We start from the raw sequence: 25,889 nt of genomic DNA, 5'->3' as shown, positions 1-25,889 counted from the left end.
CACCCTCTCCCGCGCCCCAACCCCATGCCCCAGTCCAGAGCCTGTACCCAAACTCCCTCCCAGAGCTCTCCCCCGCACCCACTTCTGCACCCCACCCTGCTGCCCCAGCCCAGAGCCCGTGCCCCACACCGAACTTCCTCCCAGAACCCAACCTCTGCGCCCTCTCCTGCACCCAAACTCCTTCCCAGAGCCCGCCCCCCTCCTGCATCCCAACCCCCTGCCCCAGCCCGTACGCATACCCCATATCCAAACTCCCTCCCAGAGCTCTGCCCCGCACCCAGTTCTGCACCCCACCCCGCTGCTCCAGCCCAGAGCCCGCAACCCACACCGAACTTCCTCCCAGAGCCCAACCCCTCCACCCTCTCCTGCACCCAAACTCCTTCCCAGAGCCTGCCCCCCTCCTGCATCCCAACCTCCTGCCCCAGCCCGCTCCCCATACCCCATACCCAAACTCCCTCCCAGAACCTGACCCCTCACCTTTTCCGCACGCAAACTCCCTCCCAGAGCCCAAACCCTATCCTGCACCCAAACTCCCTCCCAGACTCTTAGGCAGGTGTGTGTGTGTGGGGGGGGACTTGGACCCGGACCCGGACCCGGACCTGGACCTGTTCATGCATGTTAAATCACATTTTAAATGAGACTTTGGTGTTTAAATTGTATGAAGCAAAATTTGTAGTTTGATAATGAAATCATCCAGCTACTGTAATTGCACCAGAATAACAAATCTGTTTTACATCCAGACATATCAGGAAGATCTCAAGACACAAATCATGCCTACCAGGACTTTAAAAACACGTAAACACCAATTAAAAATCCATTATGACTCAAGAGGAAATTAAAAAGTGCTCTATGGCCTGGGAAGAAAAGGAAACAACCAAACAAATTAGATAATAATAAAAAGACATAGGAACCCCAGCTGCCCATTCCCCAATCAAAAATATTCAGTGTCACCTTGGGTGTAGAGAACTCTGCTACTTATTTGCTAAATCAAACTCCATCCATAAAGATTCAAATTCTACCATTTTATTGTTGACTTTGTATAATATATATTTATAGGAAGGTATTTTAGTGATTTCAAAATACCCGTCTTTGAGTATGGAAATTGCACCTGTTGTCTCTCTGTACAATATCAAATTCATAAGAGAATAGTGAACATTAATTTTTAAAATATGTTAGATGCATCTTTCTGCACTGAGAAATCAAGTAACACAAGTATTTGTGGTAAAGAAGGCAATTTATTCAATTTTTTTAAAATTACTTTTAATAACTTCTAGCGTTTAGAAATGTTGAGATAAATCCAAATAATGTGCCAGATTATGAGCTCTTTCCTGCCCACGGTGAGTTCCACAGTTCAGGGCACCTGTTTCCCCTTAGTGGTTCAGCAAGAGCTCCCATTCTCAGGCTTTTGGACTACCTGGCCGTCGCCTCTCTTTGATGGAGACACTCATCTGTCTCCCTTCTGACTGGGGTATCTTCAGGCTGGACAGTACCCTTCATTATTCCGAGCAAGAGACACTGCCTAAGCAAGCCTGCTTACTTTCTATTCATAGGGTTAACAGTGTAACTGTCCACAGTTATAAGTTACCACACAGCACTTCCTATGCAAGTCTAGTTTATTCTTAGTGTAAAAGCACTACAGAAAAACATATTAAAACAATAAAAGAACCTATACAGATGTTAATAATCTTACCAGAGATTCTATTCCCACCACCTTCAATATGGGTTCTGGCAAGTGAGTCTTGAAACCTTCCCAAAGGGGTCTCTTGTGGTGACAAGGTCATAAGAGCCTCATTTCAGAACTAGCACACTTGTGATATGTTTAGTTCACCCTTATACAGTTTAAGGGTCTTTCACCTGGGATTGCCAGGAGCAGGTAATTAGCAACAAATCTGAAGTGGGTATTTGCATTCCCCTCACCCGCAACTATTTCCTAGGAAATCCACTTTATATGCATTGTCCTAAACTATGCTTTGAAGTTCCTCATATCTCCCAGAGATTGCATTAATCTTATCTTCCTGCTAAAAAAAAAATTCCATACAATCCCACAATAGTACATATTTGCATTTTTAATACAATGAACTCCAAAGATGTTAAACTTAATTCAAGAAGGTTTGTCCAGGATATTGCAGTCTGTCACAGTGAGCTGTTATTTGCATAAGCACTCTTATTTAAATTTATAATAGAACTTGTGGAATTAGGTCCTACTCAATGTGAGTAAGAGTGTCAGAATTTGGTACAATCTGAGTGAGTTTGCCATTCTGCCTGTGACATATTGTAGTATCAGTTTGGTTAATCCATGTCTGAGAAAGTTTTTAATTGAACTGTATGATCCGTCTGTCTAACTAAAATATTATTGATAATAAATACCCAATAAATAGTACCCAATAGTACCCAATAAAAATTAAAACCATATTTAGGAAATTCTAACTTTTGCAAATGCAATAGACTATTGCAAATAAACTTGTTTACAAACTGATTTGATCCAAAGTTAACATTACCTTATCATTTGCACTTTTCTTTAATTGAAGAACAAATGTTCTATATTTATTCACTATATATGATGCACTGTTTTAAGGTGTGTGCAATGGAGACCCAGTTGATGACCTCAAGATGCAAAATAGGACTATAATTACAAATATGGAAGAAATTGAAGCATTTATTAAAAGTTGGGAAATTGAGAAATCAGTTGATGTAGCAACCAGGAGGCCAGTAAGAAATTGTACTGAAGATAACTGCACTTACTGTATGGAGCTGTTAAACAGAAGAGTTTTTGTCCCATGTCACAAAAAAGTAAGTAAAAAGAAATAAGCAGTTCCAAGTCTAAAATAATTAAATTTATAATAATAATATAATGTATAATATTTATTTTTATGTTTCACTTGCTTCCAGAGTTTTGCCAAGATACTGACTGAATTAATTCCTCCTCCATGTGCTCATGAGTAACCTCAGATGGTCTCCTGGTCCGCAGATCTCTGAGAGCTTGTCTTCACTGCATTGTTAGCTTGAGCTGTACCTCAGGTTTTGCCCCTAATCCAGCTCCTGTCCATCCACACACATCTCTAGCTTGAGCTAATTGGTGGTGCTTTAAACTCTAGCTAACCAGCCTCGGGGGCGGGGGGTAGATGAGGATGTGCTGAAGCTGAAGTGCTGCTGAAGCTTGAGCTAGTAATGCAGTGGGGATATTGCAGCTCAAGTTACAGCAACTCATCAAAAACAATGAGGAGTCCTTGTGGCACCTTAGAGACTAACAAATTTGTTTGGGCATAAGCTTTCGTGTGCTATAACCCACTTCATCAAATGAATGGAGTGAAAAATTCAGTTGGCAGGTATAAATGTACAGCACATGAAAAGATGGGAGTTGCCTTACTAAGAATAAATGGACACAAATCAGACATCAAGAATTGTAACATTCAAAAACCAATAGGAGAACACTTCAATCTCCCTGGACACTCAATAACAGACTTAAAAGTGGCCATTCTTCAACAGAAAAACTTCAAAAATAGACTTCAACGAGAAACTGCAGAACTGGAATTAATTTGCAAACTTGACACCATCAAATTAGGCCTGAATAAAGGCTGGTAGTGGCTGAGTCATTACAAAATATAATTTTCCCTCTGTTGATATTCACCCCTTCTTGTCAACTGTTGGAAATGGGCCACATCCACCCGATTGAATTGGCCTCATTAGCACTGATCCCCCACTTGGTAATGAAACTCCCACCTTTTCATGTGCTGTATATTTATACCTGTCTACTGAATTTTTCACTCCATGCATCTGATGAAGTGGGTTATAGCCCACGAAAGCTTATGCCCAAATAAATTTGTTAGTCTCTAAGGTGCCACAAGGACTCCTCGTTGCTTCTGCTGATACAGACTAACACGGCTGCCACTCTGAAACCCAACAACTCATCAGCAGCCTGTGTTGCTTCAGCATGACTACTCTCACTGGAAGTAGCCTGGCTCGAATGGAGTAACTTGAGTGTACTAATGTGAGCTAACAATAACAGTGAAGACAAGCTGTGAGTGTGTGGACCACCATGTCACTCCTGAAAGTACCATGCCATACTTGAAAAGAACATATAGGATGCAGAGATTCCACAGCATCAGCCTAACACTGAAGTATTGTTCAGAAAGGGTAATGTTTAGTACATGATCAAGAAGCATGTTGCTCAGAGTGAAGGCCTGATGGTTCTATTGAAAGTAATAGCATCCAGTTCTGACTTACAGAAGCATCTGAGTCACATAGACATTAGCCTAGTCACTCCTATACTTGTAGGTAATTCTCAAAATGAATTTGTTAGTCTCTAAGGTGCCACAAGTACCCCTCATTCTTTTTGCTGATACAGACTAACATGGCTACCACTCTGAATCCTATACTTGTGATATCCTTACAGACAGTGTTTATTTTCAGTACTTCTAGTAATGACATATTTCAGAGTAACAGCCGTGTTAGTCTGTATTCGCAAAAAGAAAAGGAGTACTTGTGGCACCTTAGAGACTAACCAATTTATTTGAGCATGAGCTTTCGTGAGCTACAGCTCACTTCATCAGATGCATACCGTGGAAACTGCAGCAGACTTTATATATACACAGAGAATATGAAACAATACCTCCTCCCACCCCACTGTCCTGCTGGTAATAGCTTATCTAAAGTGATCAACAGGTGGGCCATTTCCAGCACAAATCCAGGTTTTCTCACCCTCCACCCCCCCACACAAATTCACTCTCCTGCTGGTGCTAGCCCATCCAAAGTGACAACTCTTTACATAATCAAGTCGGGCTATTTCCTGCATAAATCCAGGTTTTCTCACATCCCCCCCACCCCCATACACACACAAACTCACTCTCCTGCTGGTAATAGCTCATCTAAACTGACCACTCTCCAAGTTTAAATCCAAGTTAAACCAGAACATCTGGGGGGGGGTAGGAAAAAACAAGAGGAAACAGGCTACCTTGCATAATGACTTAGCCACTCCCAGTCTCTATTTAAGCCTAAATTAATAGTATCCAATTTGCAAATGAATTCCAATTCAGCAGTTTCTCGCTGGAGTCTGGATTTGAAGTTTTTTTGTTTTAAGATAGCGACCTTCATGTCTGTGATTGCGTGACCAGAGAGATTGAAGTGTTCTCCGACTGGTTTATGAATGTTATAATTCTTGACATCTGATTTGTGTCCATTTATTCTTTTACGTAGAGACTGTCCAGTTTGACCAATGTACATGGCAGAGGGGCATTGCTGGCACATGATGGCATATATCACATTGGTGGATGTGCAGGTGAACGAGCCTCTGATAGTGTGGCTGATGTTATTAGGCCCTGTGATGGTGTCCCCTGAATAGATATGTGGGCACAATTGGCAACGGGCTTTGTTGCAAGGATAAGTTCCTGGGTTAGTGGTTCTGTTGTGTGGTATGTAGTTGTTGGTGAGTATTTGCTTCAGGTTGCGAGGCTGTCTGTAGGCAAGGACTGGCCTGTCTCCCAAGACTTGTGAGAGTGTTGGGTCATCCTTTAGGATAGGTTGTAGATCCTTAATAATGCGTTGGAGGGGTTTTAGTTGGGGGCTGAAGGTGACCGCTAGTGGCGTTCTGTTATTTTCTTTGTTAGGCCTGTCCTGTAGTAGGTAACTTCTGGGAACTCTTCTGGCTCTATCAATCTGTTTCTTTACTTCTGCAGGTGGGTATTGTAGTTGTAAGAAAGCTTGACAGAGATCTTGTAGGTGTTTGTCTCTGTCTGAGGGGTTGGAGCAAATGCGGTTGTATCGCAGAGCTTGGCTGTAGACGATGGATCGTGTGGTGTGGTCAGGGTGAAAGCTGGAGGCATGCAGGTAGGAATAGCGGTCAGTAGGTTTCCGGTATAGGGTGGTGTTTATGTGGCCATTGTTTATTAGCACTGTAGTGTCCAGGAAGTGGATCTCTTGTGTGGACTGGACCAGGCTGAGGTTGGTGGTGGGATGGAAATTGTTGAAATCATGGTGGAATTCCTCAAGGGCTTCTTTTCCATGGGTCCAGATGATGAAGATGTCATCAATATAGCGCAAGTAGAGTAGGGGCTTTAGGGGACGAGAGCTGAGGAAGCGTTGTTCTAAATCAGCCATAAAAATGTTGGCATACTGTGGGGCCATGCGGGTACCCATAGCAGTGCCGCTGATCTGAAGGTATACATTGTCCCCAAATGTGAAATAGTTATGGGTAAGGACAAAGTCACAAAGTTCAGCCACCAGGTTAGCCGTGACATTATCGGGGATAGTGTTCTTGACGGCTTGTAGTCCATCTTTGTGTGGAATGTTGGTGTAGAGGGCTTCTACATCCATAGTAGCCAGGATGGTGTTATCAGGAAGATCACCGATGGATTGAAGTTTCCTCAGGAAGTCAGTGGTGTCTCGAAGGTAGCTGGGAGTGCTGGTAGCGTAGGGCCTGAGGAGGGAGTCTACATAGCCAGACAATCCTGCTGTCAGGGTGCCAATGCCTGAGATGATGGGGTGCCCAGGATTTCCAGGTTTATGGATCTTGGGTAGTAGATAGAATATCCCAGGTCGGGGTTCCAGGGGTGTGTCTGTGCGGATTTGATCTTGTGCTTTTTCAGGAAGTTTCTTGAGCAAATGCCGTAGTTGCTTTTGGTAACTCTCAGTGGGATCTTAGGGTAATGGCGTGTAGAAACTCGTGTTGGAGAGCTGCCGAGCAGCCTCTTGTTCATATTCCGACCTATTCATGATGACAACAGCACCTCCTTTGTCAGCCTTTTTGATTATGATGTCAGAGTTGTTTCTGAGGCTGTGGATGGCATTGCGTTCCGCATGGCTGAGGTTATGGGGCAAGTGATGCTGCTTTTCCACAATTTCAGCCCGTGCACGTCGGCGGAAGCACTCTATGTAGAAGTCCAGTCTGCTGTTTCGACCTTCAGGAGGAGTCCATCTAGAATCCCTCTTTCTGTAGTGTTGGTAGGGAGACCTCTGTGGATTAGTATGTTGTTCAGAGGTATTTTGGAAATATTCCTTGAGTCGGAGACGTCGAAAATAGGATTCTAGGTCACCACAGAACTGTATCATGTTCATGGGGGTGGAGGGGCAGAAGGAGAGGCCCCGAGATAGAACAGCTGCTTCTGCTGGGCTGAGAGTATAGTTGGATAGGTTAACAATATTGCTAGGTGGGTTGAGGGAACCATTGCTGTGGCCCCTTGTAGCATGTAGTAGTTTAGAAAGTTTAGTGTCCTTTTTCTTTTGTAGAGAAGCAAAGTGTGCGTTGTAAATGGCTTGTCTAGTTTTAGTAAAATCCAGCCACGAGGAAGTTTGTGTGGAAGGTTGGTTTTTTACATAGTTCAATACATCAGCTGCCACTAGAGGTAGCTGGTGTAATGCAGGCAGGTTAGGCATGGTTTGCAGGGGAAGAGAAATAAGAAGTTTTGAGGAGAGGAAATATGACCGTACAACCTTGCCCACTCCCAAGGGCTTGCCGACATGTAAATTGTAGAGCACTCTGAAGTGCTGTTCTCTAACTGCTCCATGCAGAGGTGACTGGTAACTGCTGATGGTGGGGAGGCAGGACTTACCAGTATGCAGGACTGTGGTCCTGAGCAGGCAGGGGTTCCTCGGGCAGAAGGGCTGGGGCCTTTAAATCCCCAAGCCTTTAAATCACTGCTGCTACCCTGGGGCTCCAGCGGTGATTTAAAGGGCCCTGGGCTCTGGCTTCAGTAGCAGCGGCTGGGAGCCCCGGGCCCTTTAAATCACCACCAGAGCCACATGGTAGCGGTAGCTGCGGTGGTGGCCGGGAGCCCCAGGTCCTTTAAATCACCACCGGAGCCCCATTGTAGTTGTAGCTGTGGCAGCGGCCGGGAGCCCTGGGGCTCTGGCGGCGATTTAAAGGGCCTGGGGCTCCGGCTGCTGCTGGGAGCCCCGTGCCCTTTAAATCATCGCCGGAGCCCCGGGGCTCCCAGCCTCCACTACCCCAGGGCTCCGGCAGTGGGGCTCTGGCGGCGATTTAAAGGACCAGGGGCTTCAGCCTCTGCTTGGAACCCAGGGCCCTTTTAAATTGCCTGCTTGGGAAAGCTGCCCCCTGCCAGTATGGTTGGCTGTGTACCGGCTCTTGCTGGTATACCGGACCGGACTGTCTTACTTTCACCTCTGGGGGGAGGAGGGAAGGCACAATTTAAAGGTTCTGGTGGTATGCAGCAGTTCAGAGCAGGCATTCAAGAGACAAATGAGTTTTGATTTCTAGAGCTACTTTTGATGTCATGTTTTACAATAATATGTAATAGCAGATGGAGATTGTTCTAAAAGAGAGCTACACAGGAAGAAGCTCTGGATTGCTCTGGCATATTCTATCAATTTGAGGAACAGAGATATTTTCAAACCAATCCCTTGATAAGATCTTTTAGAGCTCTTGTGGTAATATCAGCACCCAGTAATTATGTCAGGAATCTGTTCTAATTTAACCCACTCTCCTGCTGGTAATAGCTTATCTAAAATAATAGCTTATCTAAAGTCACTTTAGATAAGCTATTACCAGCAGGAGAGTGGGTTTGTGTGTGTGTGTGTGTGTGTGTGTGAGTGTGAGAAAACCTGGATTTGTGCTGGAAATGGCCCAACTTGATTATCATACACATTGTAAGGAGAGTGATCACTTTAGATAAGCTATTACCAGCAGGAGAGTGGGGTGGGGAGGTATTTTTTCATGCTTTGTGTGTATAAAAAGATCTTCTACACTTTCCACAGTATGCATCCAATGAAGTGAGCTGTAGCTCACGAAAGCTTATGCTCAAATAAATTGGTTAGTCTCTAAGGTGCCACAAGTACTCCTTTTCTTTTTGAGAAAAAACAGACTAACACGGCTGTTACTCTGAAACCTGTTGAACTGTAGTAACTGCAGCTGCTACCAGCTGGGTCTCAAATCACTGCTCTGGGCACCACCTAGTCGGGCTCAGTGGGAGAGCTCAATGCTGGTGCCTTTTCCAGGCACATCACCCTCAACCGTGCTTGGAAGAAATCTGGGGGGCACGTAACGCTGCATTTCCCCCCATCCCATGTGTCACTTATGGCCCCATGTAGACTCCATGAAACAGGAATACGTTAATGCATACTTTTAGAGAACATCAGTGGGGTCTATACTTTAGAGCACTTTACAACTCACTCCCCTCTGGTGCGCATTGCTGGACTGTGCTGACAAGCCTCAAGACTTCTTTTACATCTGGTGCTTTCTCAGAGTAGGAGCAAAGGTCCAGATTCCAATTCCTAATTTTATTTTTGTTCTTTCCTACCTCTCCTCCTCTGTGGTTTGTTCTGCCCTGCTCTGCCCTTCCCTGTAAATCTCCTTGACTGTAGACCAGCCAACTGTGAGCAGCATCATGGGCAGCTCAACTCCTTCCTTCAAGCTCCAGAGACATTTCCTGTCTTTTCCCCTGCTCCTATCTGAAGGGAGAAAATGGAGGGAACTCTGATTGAAGGAGTGGGCTGAGGAGAAAAATTGAGTGACATTTTAGTAAGTGTCATTTGAAGAAACCTGACAGGGGCAAGAGAGGAGGGAGCTGTGGAAAGCAATTTGGCAGCAGGAGGGAAAAGGTGGGGATAGTCTTTGCTTCGTACACTTTGATGTCTTCAGCTTCTAGTAGTTGAGAGGTAGGTCGGGTAGTCAAAATATATGACAAAACCATTGGGTTCTGAACACCACTCCTCACAGAGCTGTCAGGAGCGCCGATACATTGAATCTGTGTGGTCCATTTCTGAGCTGCATCAATGTTTGACATTGTGTCAAAGCCATGAATGCTTGGCCAGCCAGAATGAAGTTTATTCTCTCATGTGCACATGAAAGTGGCAGAGCCAGAGAGGATAGAATATACTGTGTGCTTCATAGAAGTTAAATGAAACAAAATTCAAAAAGTCAAGAAGGATCGGTAACAAAACTGCCCAGTAGTGAACACACTAATGTGGGGAGAGTGCAGAATCATAGAAATAGTCATCAGAAACAGAAAAGGTATTGACTTCCTGTCAGTCAGGGATTCCTGATGATTCTTTTCCCTTACAGTGGTAATATTTCTTGTAATTAATTAGCAACTTTGATTACAAAAAGCTGTTCTCATTAAATCTCAGTTAAAATGTAATTCTAGGTTTCACCACAAGACTTTTGTGAGAAGATGTGGATCAACAATACCTACTTTTGGAATTATGAATGTGATGCACTTTCTGCATATGTGGCTTTGTGCAACAAACATAATATCTGCATTAAGTGGAGGACACCAGATTACTGTTGTAAGTAAATAACACCTACTCTATCTCCAGACATAATTTCCTATCACTGCAACATTTCTGTGTCTTGTATACTAGCCAGCAATTTTTTTAAACATATTATTGCTAGAAGATTTACCCTTTCAGTCACAGTCTTGTTAAATCATGGTAAAATTTCTTAAAACTCTAAAGTTATGCCTTTCATTAAATATGTTATAACTTAATTCTAATCTTGACTGAATTAGTCATGTGTATTCCTGAAGCATAATTTTGTAATTTATGTTGCTAAAAATGTAAAAAATATGCTTTTTATTATATAAACATTTTGCTCTTACTACATATTTTCTCCTTTGAAAATAAGAAAATGAAAGCAATACTTTGGTTCCTCTTTGTGTGTGACTTGTAGCTCTGGGTTGTCCTGATGGCAAGGAATACCAGCCTTGTGTGCAACCCTGTGCAGCCAAAACATGCCTAAATAAATGGTTCTATGAAGAATCCCCGTGCTCCTATTTAAGAGAAGACTGTGTATGTAAAAATGGAACTATTCTCCATAGAACAGACTCTGACCTCTGCATACCTGAAGAAAAATGTGGTAAGTAAAGCTGAGCAGAGTGGCTGAGTAGGTATGTTACTATAACCCACTGACTGGTGGGTTATATTGACATCTCATAGTAAGTTACGTACCCTATCTTTGCCCAGTCACCAGAGAATGTGAATCTGTTACAGCCCCAGGTATGGAGCTTGGCTCAAGCTTTAGCTCAAGCTGTAGAAATTCATGCTTTCAGCTGTGGAGGTCCTTGGTGCAATTGCTATTGTTGGTCGAAGGACCATTACAGTAGGATGTTCTTTCTGTGTTTCTACAACTTGTTCCCTCTCTTAGCACACCCAGGAAGGAAAACAAGGAATAGTTCCTGTCCTCTATATTGAGTGGCTTTGTGTCCACCCTTTGTTCAAGAAGTTTGTAACTTGCGGGTGCTTTTGGGCCAGCAGCTGTTCCTGCCAGCTTGTTCTGGGGGGACTAGGCTTCTAGGCTAATGGCTTTTTGGCAGTCCCGGTTCCTGGGGTCTGCAGCTCCAGGGCACTCCACCAAGCAGACTGTACCAGAGTCGAAGAATTTAAAAATGTTTGGCTTTTGTTCTGAGTTGAAACAAAACTAAATTTAGAAATACTGGAATCCTCCTTGACAGTTTTAGTTATAATCCTGTGTTAACATTCAGACTAATTACCACTGAGTCATACTGGAAAATGGATATAATTAGCTCCATTACCTGGGGTTTTTAGAACTCAAAACTGTGGTAACTTAACCTGTTTTATTAGGCAGTGTCAGGAACAAATCAATGGGGACACAGCTCCTCTGTCTGATAAATGATTGGTACAAACAAGAGTGATTTCACTGAAAGCTCCTTCTTTACTGAGTCTCACGCACATATACAGATACATATACAGGTTTAGAGCATCCCAGATTATAGTTACCCAAAGTTTGAGATGGTTTCCAGTGATCAACAGCCAGGCTTTCAGGGGCTCTCCTTTTGTCCACCTGCTTGGGGAGATGTCAGTCTTTGCTCAAAGAAAAGCTTCCTTGAACTGTTCCAAAGTGTATTTTTGTACTTAAATTTTTATAGCTAATTTAAATAGTGCACATAACTTATAGGCACTCCGAGTGGGTCACCAATTTTTTTAGCTTTAGCAAATTCCTCATTTTTTATTAGCAAAACATTTTTAGTATTTGTAGCTATAACAACAACAAAACATATGTTAGGGGCACTTAAAATCAAGGTTGGCTATTTACATACTCCTCTCCATTTTCATGGTCGGTTAACTTTCTGTCTCATCCTCCCATTCTAATTAGCAAAACTGCAATCATGCAGCTATTTGGCCTTGCCTTTCAAAGTCCTAACAATTATTTTTAATGATATGGTATTTGGTTTTCAGCTAATAGTGTCTGGATACACAAAATGACTGCATTTATGTTAAATTTAATTCTCCCACAAAACAGCCAATGTGTAAAGGGAATGGTGGTGTCTATTTGGATCAAATGGTTTTGAATGCCAGTCACGGGTAGGAAGCTTAGGCTGAAGTTTATTTTGTGGTATTGTTTTTGAGTTATAAATAGATTCAAGGAAGGAAGTGAGGTTGGGCACTTACTCAGGGTTTGTGGCTCTGTGAGCATGAGGTAGAAAGATTCAGGCCATTCAAATCTAGGTTATGACAGCAAATGCTTCTTAGAGGACCTAAATGACACGAAGAGGTATCAGAGAGACAAGCTGAGTGAGGTAATATCTTTCATTGCACCAACTTCTGTTGGTGAGAGGAGACAAGCTTTAGAGTCACAAATAAAAGATATTACCTCACCCACCTTGTCTCCCTAGTGTCCTGGGACCGACACAGCTATAACTACACTGCATACAAGGACGTATCATTAGAGAGGTAACTTCTGATGTAACTGGGACCCAGACAATTCAAGGCTGTAAAGTTAGTCACTGACTCCTTGAATTTATCCCAGAAGGAAAGAGGAAGTATGTGCAGAAACTTGAACTCTGGTGTTATGCACATCAGCTGTCATACCATTCAGTGGAGCTGGCATTCTATACCACCTAGAGTTTCTGTTAATAGAATAGATCAATTAAATTAGTAATTTTCAATGTATCAGACTCAGTCATGTTTTAGAAAACAATGCAGACCTTTCAATTAAATACTTGATAAAATATTGCATATCCTTTCATGCCATGAGGCTTTCCAGCTGACACGTTATTTGTACTAGTCTGGAATAAAACTGTTCTAAATACATGTCTCAAGGATGTAATATTTTTCTTCCTTAGCATGTACAGATAATGAAGGACAGCCTCGTTCTGCTGGAGAGGTTTGGAATGGGTCCATTAAAGGGTGTTGTATGTATAACTGTTTGGAGAATGGAAGTGTTATTGCTATAGAACCTGAATGCAGTGAAGACCCACTACCAGTCTGTGAGCGGGAAGGTGAAGTTATCATTAATGTCATTGAAGAGCGGGCTTGCTGTCCAAAGAAAGTTTGCGGTATGTATGCAGCCAAACATATTTTCCATAACAAGAGTGCTAAGGAGGTGTTTAAACATTTATTGACATGGATTGATTTGCAGGCAGGGTTCAGGGTAAAACTTTAAAAAATGCCTAATTGACTTAAGAGTGAAAACCCTATTTTCAAAAGTGACTTAGGGTATGTCTACACTGCAACTAAACATCAGTGGCTGGCCTGCATCAGCTGGCTTGGGCTCATGGGGCTGAGGCTGTGGGATTGTAAAATTGCAGTATAGACATTTGGGCTCAGGCTGGACCCTGACCTATGGGGCCCTCCCCCCTCGTGGGGTCCCAGTGCTTGCAAGGTCTCTAGCGCAAGCCCAAACATGTTTAGTTGTAGGCACACCTATAGGCACGTAGGACCGAAGTCTCTCAGAAAATCAATGGGATTTAAGCTCCGAATTGTCTTAGTCGCTTTTGAAAATGGGACTCAGGTTTCTAAGGCTATGTCTACACTAGAGACCTTACACCAGTCCAGCTGTACCACTGCAGCTGCACTGCTGTAAGGTCTCCTTTGTAGCCATTCTCTGCCGATGGGCAAGAGCTCTCCTGTCGGCATAATTAAACCACCTCCAAAGAGCGATGGTAGCTATGTCGGTGTGAGAGCATCCCCCACTGACAAAGTGCTGTCCACACCAGCACTTCTGTCGGTGTAACTTATGTCAGTCAGGGGTGTGTTTTTTCATACCCCTGACTGACAAAAGTTTTAATGACAAAAGTGCGAGTGTAGACATAGTGTAGGCTAATTTTACATAGGCCAAACTCTCCTAAACAGTTTGCAGATTATTCCTATCTTGGAAGGGATATGATAGAACAGTCCTCACACTTAGGGTCAATGCTGAGCTTTTAAATAGAAGAGTGTGGACATGTCTGCATGAACAATCAACCACAGCAAGCTGGAGTGTGAATCTAGTCTGCATTAGCCTGCCGCAGGGTAACTACCTGTGTGGACCCTTTTGATGCACGTTAAGAGTTTGTGAATGCTCTTTGAGCGAGTCCAAAGAGGACTAGAGCAAAGTGCTCTACAAGCTGTTAACATGCATCAGCAGAGTGCACATGGACAGTTAGACTGCAGCAGGCTAGTGCGGGGTAGATTCACACCCCAGCTTGCCATGGTATAAATGTTCATGTAGACAAACCCTAAGGTAATTCTCCCTAGTTGTTGCACATTACGTATTCTATTGTGCAAATAATAAATAATGGTATTATTGATAACAGTACTGGCGATAGGCCGAAACACAGATTGCTGTCCGCTAGTGCTAGGTTTATTATGTACACAGAGTAGTCCACAGTCCCTGCCCTGAAGAGTTTAAAATCTAAATAGATAAGTCATAGGGTGAGACAAAGGAAATGTTATGACTGACCACAGTTTTGCATGTGGGAGCTGAGATAGAGAGACTTGGCCAAGGAAACACAAGAAGACTTTGGCAGAGCCAGGAACTGAATCCAAATGTCCTTGATCCCATGTCCTCTGCCTTAATGACAATACTGTTCTTCATCTTATGTAGTTAACTATTTTATTTTCTATTTCCATCAGTGAGCTGCCAGCACAGTGGAATGCCTTGTTAGAATCTTCATGATTCTACATGTTTGCACCACTGCTTCTTCTAAGTGAATCATGCATTGGCATGTTACTGTTTTCCCAGAAAGCAGCTTAGTGTCAGTTGATGGCCAGATGCTAGCTTTCTGTCTGTCCATGTTTCTTACCAAAAGAAGCATGGGTCTAGTATTTGATACATTAGTCATAAGGTGCTTTTTTTAATGTCTTAATGAAATATTTTTGTGGAAATAGAGGGCAAATGGGATAGCTGAACTGGTATTTTCACTCTCTAGATAGCTACCTGTAACCACTTGCCAGTTATCAACCAATGTAATCTCTATTCACATTCATACACATGTGAATATTTGCATATGCCATATTTTTTTTCAGAATGTAACATGACTTTGTGTGAGGCTATTATTCCAACATGCAAAAATGGTGAAAAATTGATGGTAGGCTATAGCACCCTTTCCTGCTGTCCACAATACCAATGTGGTAAGTGATATATGGAGACAAGATTAAAAGCATATTTCCCATCCCTACATTATCTGGGGTAATTGTACCAAACGACAATTCTGCCTGTATTAACAGATCACCATAAATAACTTCTGAGAAATGTTTCTACTCTCTTCCTCAGGTTGTTTCTGCTCTGTTCCTTAGGGTTTATACTTTTTTTTTTGTATTTCTTCTGTCTGTCAGTTTTGATTTACAATCAATTTAGTTTTGTTTAGATAAGAGAAGAGAAAATGAATGAGAAAATGAATCAGAAAATGATTTAACTGGGAATTGGTCCTGCTTCGAGCAGGGGGTTGGACTAGATGACCTTCTGGGGTCCCTTCCAACCCTGATATTCTATGATTCTATGGAAAAAAAAAGTAATTAAGGAAAATACCTTTTTCTATTGTAGCATTATTCATGTGACTTTTTATTAGAGATACTGACTTGTCTTTTATGTAGAATGTGATCCCTTAGCATGTCCCAATGCTCCCCGTCCGGAGTGCAGAGAGGACCAATTTATTGTTGAAGCAAAACAGGAAGATCCTTGTTGTTTCTCTTATCTGTGTGGTAAGAAGCCTTTACTATTCTAGCTTTCTTGTTGGTAGACAGGATATTATAGCGCAGTGGTTCTCAACCTTTTCTCATTTGAGGACCCCTAGAAAATTTTGAATAGTGGTGCCAGACCCCTTTGGAAATCTATTGTCTGTGTATATATAGGTGAATTCTGTTCAGTCAGTTTTCAGTCTGTCTTTTATGGACTCCTTAGACGTATCTGCAGACCCCCCGGGGATACTTGGACCACAGGTTGAGAACCACTGTTATTAGGTTATCTACAAATAAGAAAAGACAGGTCTCTAGTTGCATACTTGATAAGGTTGCCTGAGAATGCTGTCACAGGATTGGCCTGGGCAGACACTTGGCTATAAATTCCACTTGCATGTATTGTTTTGCAATTTAGGACCTTTATTCCTAGGTTACTTTTTTAAATATTACTGCTGAACTGCACACTAAAGAATGATGCCATTTTATACACAAGTACAGAAATTGGGCTTGTCTGAAAATATTTGGACATATTTCATTTATAGAATTATGTGACCTTTGCCTTCAATCTGCAGCTTCGTTATTATTGCCCACTGACAGTCATTTTTTCAGTCCATGTAGCAACAGTCTGAGCATAAATCTCAACACCAGACAAAGTAATAGGTACATCCATTACTGTATCATTACTTTCAATTATCTATTTTGTTTGAATGTGTTAGTCAATAAAAGTTTCTTAGATACCCAGATGGCTGGCTAGCTTGCAGGCAGGCAGGCACAGTAGAAGAACATGGGTAGAATAAAGCTCATATGTAACAACTTTCTGATGATATATTTTAAACTTTGTATTTGGTTTATTCTTTTTAACTTTAGTTTGTGAATCTTGCATTGAGCCTGTTCCTTTATGTAATGAGGGGGAAATTCTCACAGTAGATCTTAGCACCATGCATTCCTGTTGTCCTCGTTACCACTGTGGTAAGTTTAGCTGTTTTTAATGTAAAGGTTTTCCTGTATCTGGTAAACATTATATGCTGTGTATTTTTTTTCAGCTGATTCAACACTTTCCATCTAAAGTTGAATTTATCCAAATGTTAAAAATATAGTTTTATAAAATGTTCAGTATTGTATAATGTCCTACGTTATTACAGTATTCTGGCATCCCTTTCAAAGGTTGTCCTTAATAGGCTCTGAAGAAGTTTCAGTTTTCACAGATATCCCCATGCATTAGCATTGCAACAAGGAGTGAAATGTTGTTCACTACCATTGCTGAAGTGACTCGGTGCCTCTGGTCAGCCAGCGTCTACTGACACCTTATCTAGCAACTGTTTACAGATATACAGCTAGAGCACTCCTGTAACTACTAGTGATTTTGGGTGCCCAACTTGAGTCACTTTCATGGAGCAAGATTTTCAGATGATTCGCGTTCAGCAGACTTTGAAAATGTAAAACCCTTTAAGGAGATTCAAGTTGGGCATCAAAAATTGAGATAACCAAAATTGCTAACTTTTGGAAATCTTGGCCTGTCTCTCTATTTATCCCTTGTACAGTGTCAAGAATGCTGTTGGACCTTAACAAATATTAAATCATAATAACAAAATTCTATGAAAAACCTTCAATGTTGTTAGAATAGTTTATCTAAGGAAATATGAGCTGAAAACATGTTGAGCCATGTCATTTCCCCCCATTTAGTTTGTGATGAGAACCGTTGTTCAGTGCCTCTTCTGAACTGCACAGCTGACATGCAACTTGTGAAAGAGAAAGTACCTGGACAGTGTTGTCCAGGCTGGCACTGTGGTAACTATTTTTCATTCTTCTACTAGTTACTTATTAATAAAAGTTAATGTCTTTTGACTGATACATTTTTGTTGCTCTCTTCTCAGAATGTAGCTGTGAAAATTTTACTATACCAACCTGTAAAGTGGTAAGAAAATTTTCTTTAGATGTTACTTAATAACATCCAGTATTTTCCCCCCCCCCTTTCTTTTTATGCGCTATTGTTTCTATCCCTTCCTTGAATTTGTCATCACAGGCTATGGGATTGGGGCTATCAATACTGCCTGTCATATATTTGCCAGTACATGGATTATAAAATGGGGAGGTGTTGAAACACTGTCTCCTATCTTCCAAATCCAGCTTGTAACCCCCTATTTTAGATCCTGTGTTGCTACCATCAATCCACTGGAGAAGCTTCATTTTGTGTTTTTTAAGCAGACCTAACTGAAGGGAAGAATATGTAATCTTACTTTGTTCAATACTGACTAGGATCAACATGCTTAAAATTTTACCAGTTACAAAATTAATTTTTGTTATTGAAAGAAATCAACTTTATGAACATGCTTTGTTTCTAGAGGAATGTTGGCTTGTTTTGTTAATTATATATGCTTCCTATGAAAGTTATTAAATATCTTTGACCTTTGTAACGTATGAGAGTTTAGATATACTGTCCTCTTCTCTCATTTTCTATTTTGTTTTAAACAAAATAGTTGCTATAACCTGGAAAATGCATGATAACGAATGATGTAACTCTGAACTATCACTGTGATGAAAGGCATACTTTCCCATCACATGCCCTCCCCCAGATGAGTAGAGCCCTGCATGGATACCAAATTTATATCCACAGATGCAGATATCTATGGCAGCCATCCCTGGTCGTGAGTGTGTCCAGGAGCATGCGAGCCGCTTGCACACACTAGTATAACCAGTGACAGCTGCTAATGAGCCTGGTGCCTGCCCCAGTGGGCAGGGCTGGCCAGTACAGCCATGCTGATGGAGCTGCCCAGGCAGGGCACTGGTTCCTGGAAGTGGATGCCAAACATGCTGCAACCTTTGCTGCTGCCGTTCCTGGTAAAACCCTGCAGCTCTGTGGATATCTGCTTTATATCCACAGATACGATATAAATTTTGTATCGTGCAGGGCTCTACATATGAGGAACATGTAATGTGGATATAATGCAAGAAATGTAATATAGATCATAACAGGCCAAATTCTGAATCATTTGCAAGAGATGTACGGTGGTACAGAATTTTGACAATACACTAAAGTCATGGAGGAGGTTTCAGAGCTGTCAAAGTGGTATTTTATGAACAGATATACCTTTACTATTAAAATAACCAGGATTTATCACTTGAAAATATATCCAAAATAAAAGAGAGACAGATTTTTAAAAAAATAAACTAATTAAAACTGAGACAAGGTGGGTAAGGTAATATTATTTTTTCAAACCAACTTCTTTGGGTGAAAGAGGCAAGTTTCATCTCAAAACAAAGGTCTTCTTCAGGTCAGTATTAATTCAAACTGACATTAAGCTACACTGTCATTGTCTTCAGACCAAAAGGAAGTGTACCACTTAGCTGTTGTTAACAGTAATGCATCTGGCAACCATACTGTCTATTGTAATGGATTGTGATTTTCTCTTTCTCAAAGCTTAGGCTGGAGTGGCAGTAGTTTTGTATGTTTTAAGAGAAGGGTGTCTCTTGTAAGCTTTATAAGTTGTGTTTGATGTATTTGACTCTGAAACTGTTTCTTGCTACACAGGGAGAGGTTCAAAAAATAGACGACAGCATTTACAGTGCTTGTGGATGCATGCAGTACATCTGTGGTAATTTTTTTTTCTTTTTAACCTTATTAATTTTTGTTTTACTAAACAAAAGCACACAAGTAATGCAGCAATGGGCCAACACTGGCCTTCTAAAGTGGAAACGCTAAAGTGACTTTATATCTACAGTGTATAATGTCTCAATGTTAATTCTAAAGATAGACATTTAATTGGCGAAAGGCTACATTTTTGTGATTTGCAGACTAAATATATGTATCATTAGATTAGCACAGTGTTAAATATTAGAGAAATGCAGAAAATATGAAGACTTACTTCAGCCCCAGCCCAGGAATATAATTGACATTATGTAGTGCATTTTATAGCTTTTCAAGGGTTGTTTTTTTTAAGCGGTGTTATGTTGCAGGGTTTCTTTTCCTTCCAAATACTAGGAAAGTCCCCATCCCATCCAGTTTAACAATTAAATTCCAAATCAAGTGTAAAACATGGACACAAATCTTTCATGTATGTGCTGATACTGAGCTACCAGCCCCAAATATGGGATTGATGAGTGGGAAAAATCTCCCCCCTACCCCCCTGTCTTGGGGCAGAGGGACTTGGGGAGAAATGTTTGGTTAGACTGCCGGCAGAATACATTATTCCCAGAAGGGAGATTAAGGGGGCAGAGCCCACGCCTGAGAAATGCCCCCTCACCCATCTCAATGGGTTAGGAGGGACATAATTGGTTGGACCAGAAAAAGGAATGCATTGCTCCTGGAAGAGAGGGGGAAGGTGGGGAGCACATGTCCCAAAATGCCAGACCTGGGCGCCAGTTTGTTGTATCCCATTGGTTAGCCAGGAGGGAAGAGTGAGAGCTGATTGGCTCCTGTGCCCCTCCCTAAAATAATTTAAACTTTTCCTTAGCCTTCAGGAGCCCCCTTGGCTCTTCAGCTGCTCTGCCCTTCCTCCCTGTCATGTAGATAGGGAGCTGTGTTTCCAGGCTGCTACGGGTGTGACTGATCGCCTGGCTATGGGATACGGGAGGAATTTTTTTCCTGATGAGCCAAAGTGGCAGAGATCTGGTGTGTTTTTTGCCTTCCTCAAAGCATTATGGACCTGCAGTTGGGATGAAGAAGAATGGCATTTGGAAGTCTGATATTAAAGGATAATATAGGAATTTTCAGTTTGTTTCAGCTTGCAGCTAATATCCAGTATGGATAAAAGCTAAAAGGGCTACGTCCCAGAGGCAAATGAGACCTGGGATTTTTGCTGGTGGACCTTGTGCCTGTAAGAAGGGGAGGCCTGAAATCTTTGCAGACCAAGGTCCCTGTGTTGGTACTCTGCTCAGTTTGTAAGGTAGGAGGTGAGGATGAGAGGAGGTAGACTGAAGGGTCTACCCTGGGTTCTTGGTTATCTGGTGGGAGCCCTGTAATCTTGCACTGGACCCAGCTAAATGGCTGATGTGGGAGATGGATGGGTGTATACTACCCCTATCCAGCTGTAAGTGAATACAGTTGCAGGCTGTTGCTTAAAATCCATCCCAGTAACTTTTTCTTTTCCCTGTATGTCCTGAGCAGTGCCCCACATGCTTGGGAAGAGCACATTGCCTCCTGCCTAGGAAGCTCTCCCACAACTAAATACACCTCTACCCTGATATAACGCGACCTGATATAACACAAATTCAGATATAACGCTGTAAAGCAGTGCTCGGGGGGGGGGGGCGGGGGGGCCTGGCTGCACGCTCAGGTGGATCAAAGCAAGTCTGATATAACGCGGTTTCACCTATAACGCGGTAAGATTTTTTGGCTCCCGAGGACAGCGTTATATCGGGGTAGAGGTGTATACACATCTGAATGTGGCATATTTAAAGTGCAGAGGGTAAATTCAGCACTGACTTTTGTCTCCATAGAACTCTATCAAAGTAAGTGGGATTGCACTGGATGTAAAGGAACATAGAATTTGTCCCCAGGATGGGAAGTCAAGGGTCTTGCTTTGAACGATGCCTACTTGCAGCAGTAAACTTCAAAATTGTCACAAAGTGCTGGATCTTGTCCTAGTTGTTTGAATGAGATTCTGATAATTTGCTTAATTGAAAACATTATCCTAATGACCCACTTCTTCTTTTTATCATTATTATTATTATTATCAGAAAAGGATGATGTATGTGTATTCCAAGAAGTAACTGTGCTGAATCCTGGACAATCTATGATTCAGTATTTGGATGAAAATCTTTGTTACACAGTACAGTGTTTACAAGAAAAAGATCACAGCACAGGATATCATGCCATGGATTTTACAGTTGTGAACTGTTCCCAACAATGTGATGCTGTGAGTGTTTTTAAATGCCATTCTGATGTAACTTGTGAACAAAACTGTCCTAATTACAGATTATGACAATTGAATAGAGGAAGCTTAACAATACATCTTTCCAGCAAATGGAATAATAAGAACTTGGCTTAACGGCAGTACCCTTGTGTTTGTTGGGTGGTGGCCTATGACAAATATTGCTTTAGTGAGGTTTTTTTTATTTAAGTTTTATAAACACATTTTTCATTTTGACGTTCAGAAGTTGCCAGGAACAAAGAGAGTTTTTTTCAAATTGCAAGTCTGTTATTTAAAAATAATAGTTGCATGGCAAAAAGCTATAAGCAGCAGGTAAGAAATCTGTGCATATTTTAGCAGGCTGTGTGTGAAGACAGCACAAGAAACTAGAGAAGTAGTAACTTTGATACAGTATTCGCCACTTGGGTTCCAGTTCAGTGGGAATATTTACATTCAATTCAAGTCTTCACTCCAAAGTATATGACAAACAAGACAGATAAGAAATTTCATTGCCTACTGTACAGCACACAGCAGATATACTTTGCCTGCTCTAGTGTTCAGGAAATTGAAGAGTAAATGAAAGTGCAGGCCTGAGGAAAAATATAGATTAATATTGGGGAATCTGGGTAACAGTTAGGCTGCAAATGGCTTGCAAGTTGTAAGTAGAAATGGACCTGAACTGCAAAATTTCAGAAATGGATATTGATCCCTATCCGCTTTCTGAAAGTTCATGGAGCATTCAGATCTGGGGTTTTGGTTAGGGGTCTTCTCTTAGGGCTTGTCTACATGGTGCTGCAGTCTGGACTATGGGGCTGTGATTTGCAGAGCCCTCTAAACTGCCCCATGTAGACTGCTGACATGAACTAAAAGGTCAGGGACTACATTAAAGTGAACTCGGTACCTTTTAGTCCATGACAGTAGGGTCTACATGGGGCATTTAGAGTGCTCTACAAATCACACCCTGTGGTCTGGACCATGGTGCTGCATAGACAGCCCTTAGTTGTGAAGTATTTAACCTTTAAAATGTAGACACTAGCTTATTTCTGCTAAAGAATTTTAAACCATTCCTCTGACTATATTTTCTCATATTTGAACATTATGTCATTTGGGACATAAGACAGACTTTTCCAGTGCACTCTGCATGGGGCTATTCTTGAAGCCCACTCAGAAACTTCAGCTTATATAGGAAGGAAACTGTTGCCCAATTATTTAGTGATGCTTCTCTAGTAAAGCATATGTGTATCCTATGGTGTACATATAGATAGCCAGTTTGCTTCTTGTGGAAATTATAGATGTTGAGCTATTGTAATTGCCAATAAAAAGTCAACAATTAATACTGCCACGATATGAAGAACTTTTAAAGTTTGAGTCTTAGGCCTTGTCTACACTACTGTGGTAAGTCAACCTAAGTTACGCTGCTCCAGCTACATGAATAAAGTAGCTGATGTTGACGTAGCTTAGGTCAACTTCCTGTGGTGTCTAGACAGCGCTGCGTCAATGGGATACGCTTTCCCATCAACTTACCTTAATCTTCTCATTCCGGTGGAGTACCGGAGTTGATCGGAGAGCACTCTGCGGTCAATTTAGTGACTAAATCAACCTCCACTGCATCGATCGCAGCAGCGTCAATCCCCGGTAAGTGCAGACATGGCCTTAGCTATCTTAGAAACAAAGGGTAAGATTCTCACCCCTGTTCCAGCCCCTTTAGGCCAGATAAAGGGGCTGGAAAAGTGTAAAAGGGTCCTAAAAAGCCAAGTATCCAGTTAGGAAGAATTCCTTTGTAAAGCTGCCTTCCAGGGACCCCTTCATAAGCCTGGGTGTGTAGCGGGTGTGCCAGGAGGCAGGCTAGGAGCAAGAGGAGTGTGTCAAGTGCAGGGCCACAGCACATAGGACTGTGGAGATTTTGGGCAGTTCTGAAAACCATAGAATGTCCCTTGGAGGAAGCCGTAACTTAAACTGGCCTCCAGGACTGCATAAATTATGCTGGGGTCTCAGAGCAGCTCAGGATTGGAAGGATGCAAAGGTGGCTTATTACCACCTTAATCCACCTTCTCAATGGGCTGTGAGTTCTGTGCTACTCCTCTTGGAACAGAGGATATTCTCGATGAAGAGATGTCCGCTTTGGGTTCACTTTTCTTGCTGTTTTGACAACCCCCCCAGGGCACATTGTAAAGCTTACTGAGTTGCTTAGGCTTTTCCTTGAGGGAGGTTGCTTGAGTGGGTTGAATTTCTTTTGTGGTTTCTTTTGTAGGAAGTGGAAGAAGATGATTTTTGTAAATATTAAAATTCTCTAAGTTTGATGCTTTTGAATTATTATTCATACTTCCAGAGGCTTCAGTGGTCACATATTGCACAAATTTAAGTAAAAATGACAATATGCCATGGGGACACTTTCCCTTTTCCTTGTGGGATGGGATTCCTATCCCATGGTGTCACTTCTTTACTCTTTTAATAAATGACACATTTTCTCTTAGATTTGATTCCCAGCTTTCTTTCTTAGCCACTTGTCTTCATTCTTGCAATCTTATGTTGTAAATGTGTATCATAAAAAGTAAATATATCTCACCAAAATAGATCTCCTATATTGTTTGTTCATTTTGGTATGCCATGTTTTAATGGTCAAAATGGACTTCATTCATTTAACTAAGAATATAGAAAGATTTGAAAAAAGAAAAGGAGTACTTGTGGCATCTTAGAGACTAACCAATTTATTTGAGCATAAGCTTTCGTGAGCTACAGCTCACTTCATCGGATGCATACTGTGGAAACTGCAGAAGACATTATATACACAGAGACCATGAAACAATACCTCCTCCCACCCCACTCTCCTGCTGGTAATAGCTTATCTAAAGTGATCACTCTCCTTACAATGTGTATGATAATCAAGTTGGGCCATTTCCAGCACAAATCCAGGTTTTCTCACCCTCCGCCCCCCCCGCCCCCCAAACTCACTCTCCTGCTGGTAATAGCCCATCCAAAGTGACCACTCTCTTTACAATGTGTATGATAATCAAGGTGGGCCATTTCCAGCATAAATCCAAGTTTAACCAGAACATCTGGGGTGGGGGTGGGGGTAGGAAAAAACAAGGGGAAATAGGCTACCTTGCATAATGACTTAGCCACTCCCAGTCTCTATTTAAGCCTAAATTTGCAAATGAATTCCAATTCATCAGTTTCTCGCTGGAGTCTGGATTTGAAGTTTTTTTGTTTTAAGATAGCGACCTTCATGTCTGTAATTGCGTGACCAGAGAGATTGAAGTGTTCTCCGACTGGTTTATGAATGTTATAATTCTTGACATCTGATTTGTGTCCATTTATTCTTTTACGTAGCAGGAGAGTGAGTTTGTGTGTGTATGGGGGTGGGGGGTGAGAAAACCTGGATTTGTGCTGGAAATGGCCCACCTTGATTATCATACACATTGTAAAGAGAGTGGTCACTTTAGATAAGCTATTATCAGCAGAAGAGTGGGGTGGGAGGAGGTATTGTTTCATGGTCTCTGTGTAGTTTCCACAGTATGCATCTGATGAAGTGAGCTGTAGCTCACGAAAGCTTATGCTCAAATAAATTGGTTAGTCTCTAAGGTGCCACAAGTACTCCTTTTCTTTTTGCAAATACAGACTAACACGGCTGTTACTCAGAAAGATTTGAGGAACAGGCAAAGACCATATGGTTCATCAGAAAATAAAGTTCTAAGTTTATGTAACCTCTCAGAAATAGAGATGGGCCTAAATCAAAACACCAGATCATATCCCTGCCTAACATTTTGGAGAATTTGGATGTCGATACACATCCAAACTTTGTGACTTGGGACCGTCTCTATTGAGAGAGAACACAGACAAGGAAACCCCCACACTCACTTATAATTAATGACCTATGTGTAAAAAAAAAAAGGTTCATTTAATTTTTTTTTCTTTTTAACAGCATCAGATATACATTCCTTCTCCCAGTCATCATGTTTGTTGTGGAACCTGCCAAAATGTGTCTTGTGCTTTCTATACTGAAAATGGAACACTATCTGTGCATGAAGTAAGTGCCTCTGAACGCTGGAGGAAATAACAGTATCAGTAGCACATATGACTTTATTCAAGTATCTAACTGACATCTTCTGGCTGGTTCTTGTATTATCATTTCTCACATTGCTACTTTTGGTCTGTCAGTAGGGACAGTTGTGGTGTTCAATATAGCTGTATCCA

At 41.7% G+C, this 25,889-nt stretch overlaps 1 protein-coding gene across 1 annotated transcript in view; it reads left to right on the top strand.

The window, feature by feature from the left end:
• The window catches only part of OTOGL (otogelin like), a 135,933-nt gene that overhangs the window by 96,740 nt on the left and 13,304 nt on the right, over positions 1–25,889 (top strand). The window contains exons 42-53 of the mRNA XM_075126183.1: positions 2,576–2,790; positions 10,095–10,236; positions 10,619–10,804; positions 13,032–13,244; positions 15,196–15,300; positions 15,763–15,870; positions 16,714–16,815; positions 17,530–17,634; positions 17,721–17,761; positions 19,376–19,439; positions 21,523–21,701; positions 25,618–25,722. Of these exons, the coding sequence (XP_074982284.1) occupies positions 2,576–2,790; positions 10,095–10,236; positions 10,619–10,804; positions 13,032–13,244; positions 15,196–15,300; positions 15,763–15,870; positions 16,714–16,815; positions 17,530–17,634; positions 17,721–17,761; positions 19,376–19,439; positions 21,523–21,701; positions 25,618–25,722 (1,565 nt within the window). The remainder of the gene's footprint in view (positions 1–2,575; positions 2,791–10,094; positions 10,237–10,618; positions 10,805–13,031; positions 13,245–15,195; positions 15,301–15,762; positions 15,871–16,713; positions 16,816–17,529; positions 17,635–17,720; positions 17,762–19,375; positions 19,440–21,522; positions 21,702–25,617; positions 25,723–25,889) is intronic.

Source organism: Caretta caretta, chromosome 1 (assembly GCF_965140235.1).
Source record: "Caretta caretta isolate rCarCar2 chromosome 1, rCarCar1.hap1, whole genome shotgun sequence".
NCBI classification, from domain to species: Eukaryota; Metazoa; Chordata; order Testudines; family Cheloniidae; genus Caretta; species Caretta caretta.
The sequence above is the reverse complement of the archived record's forward strand: the minus strand, read 5'-3'. Positions and strand labels throughout refer to the sequence as shown.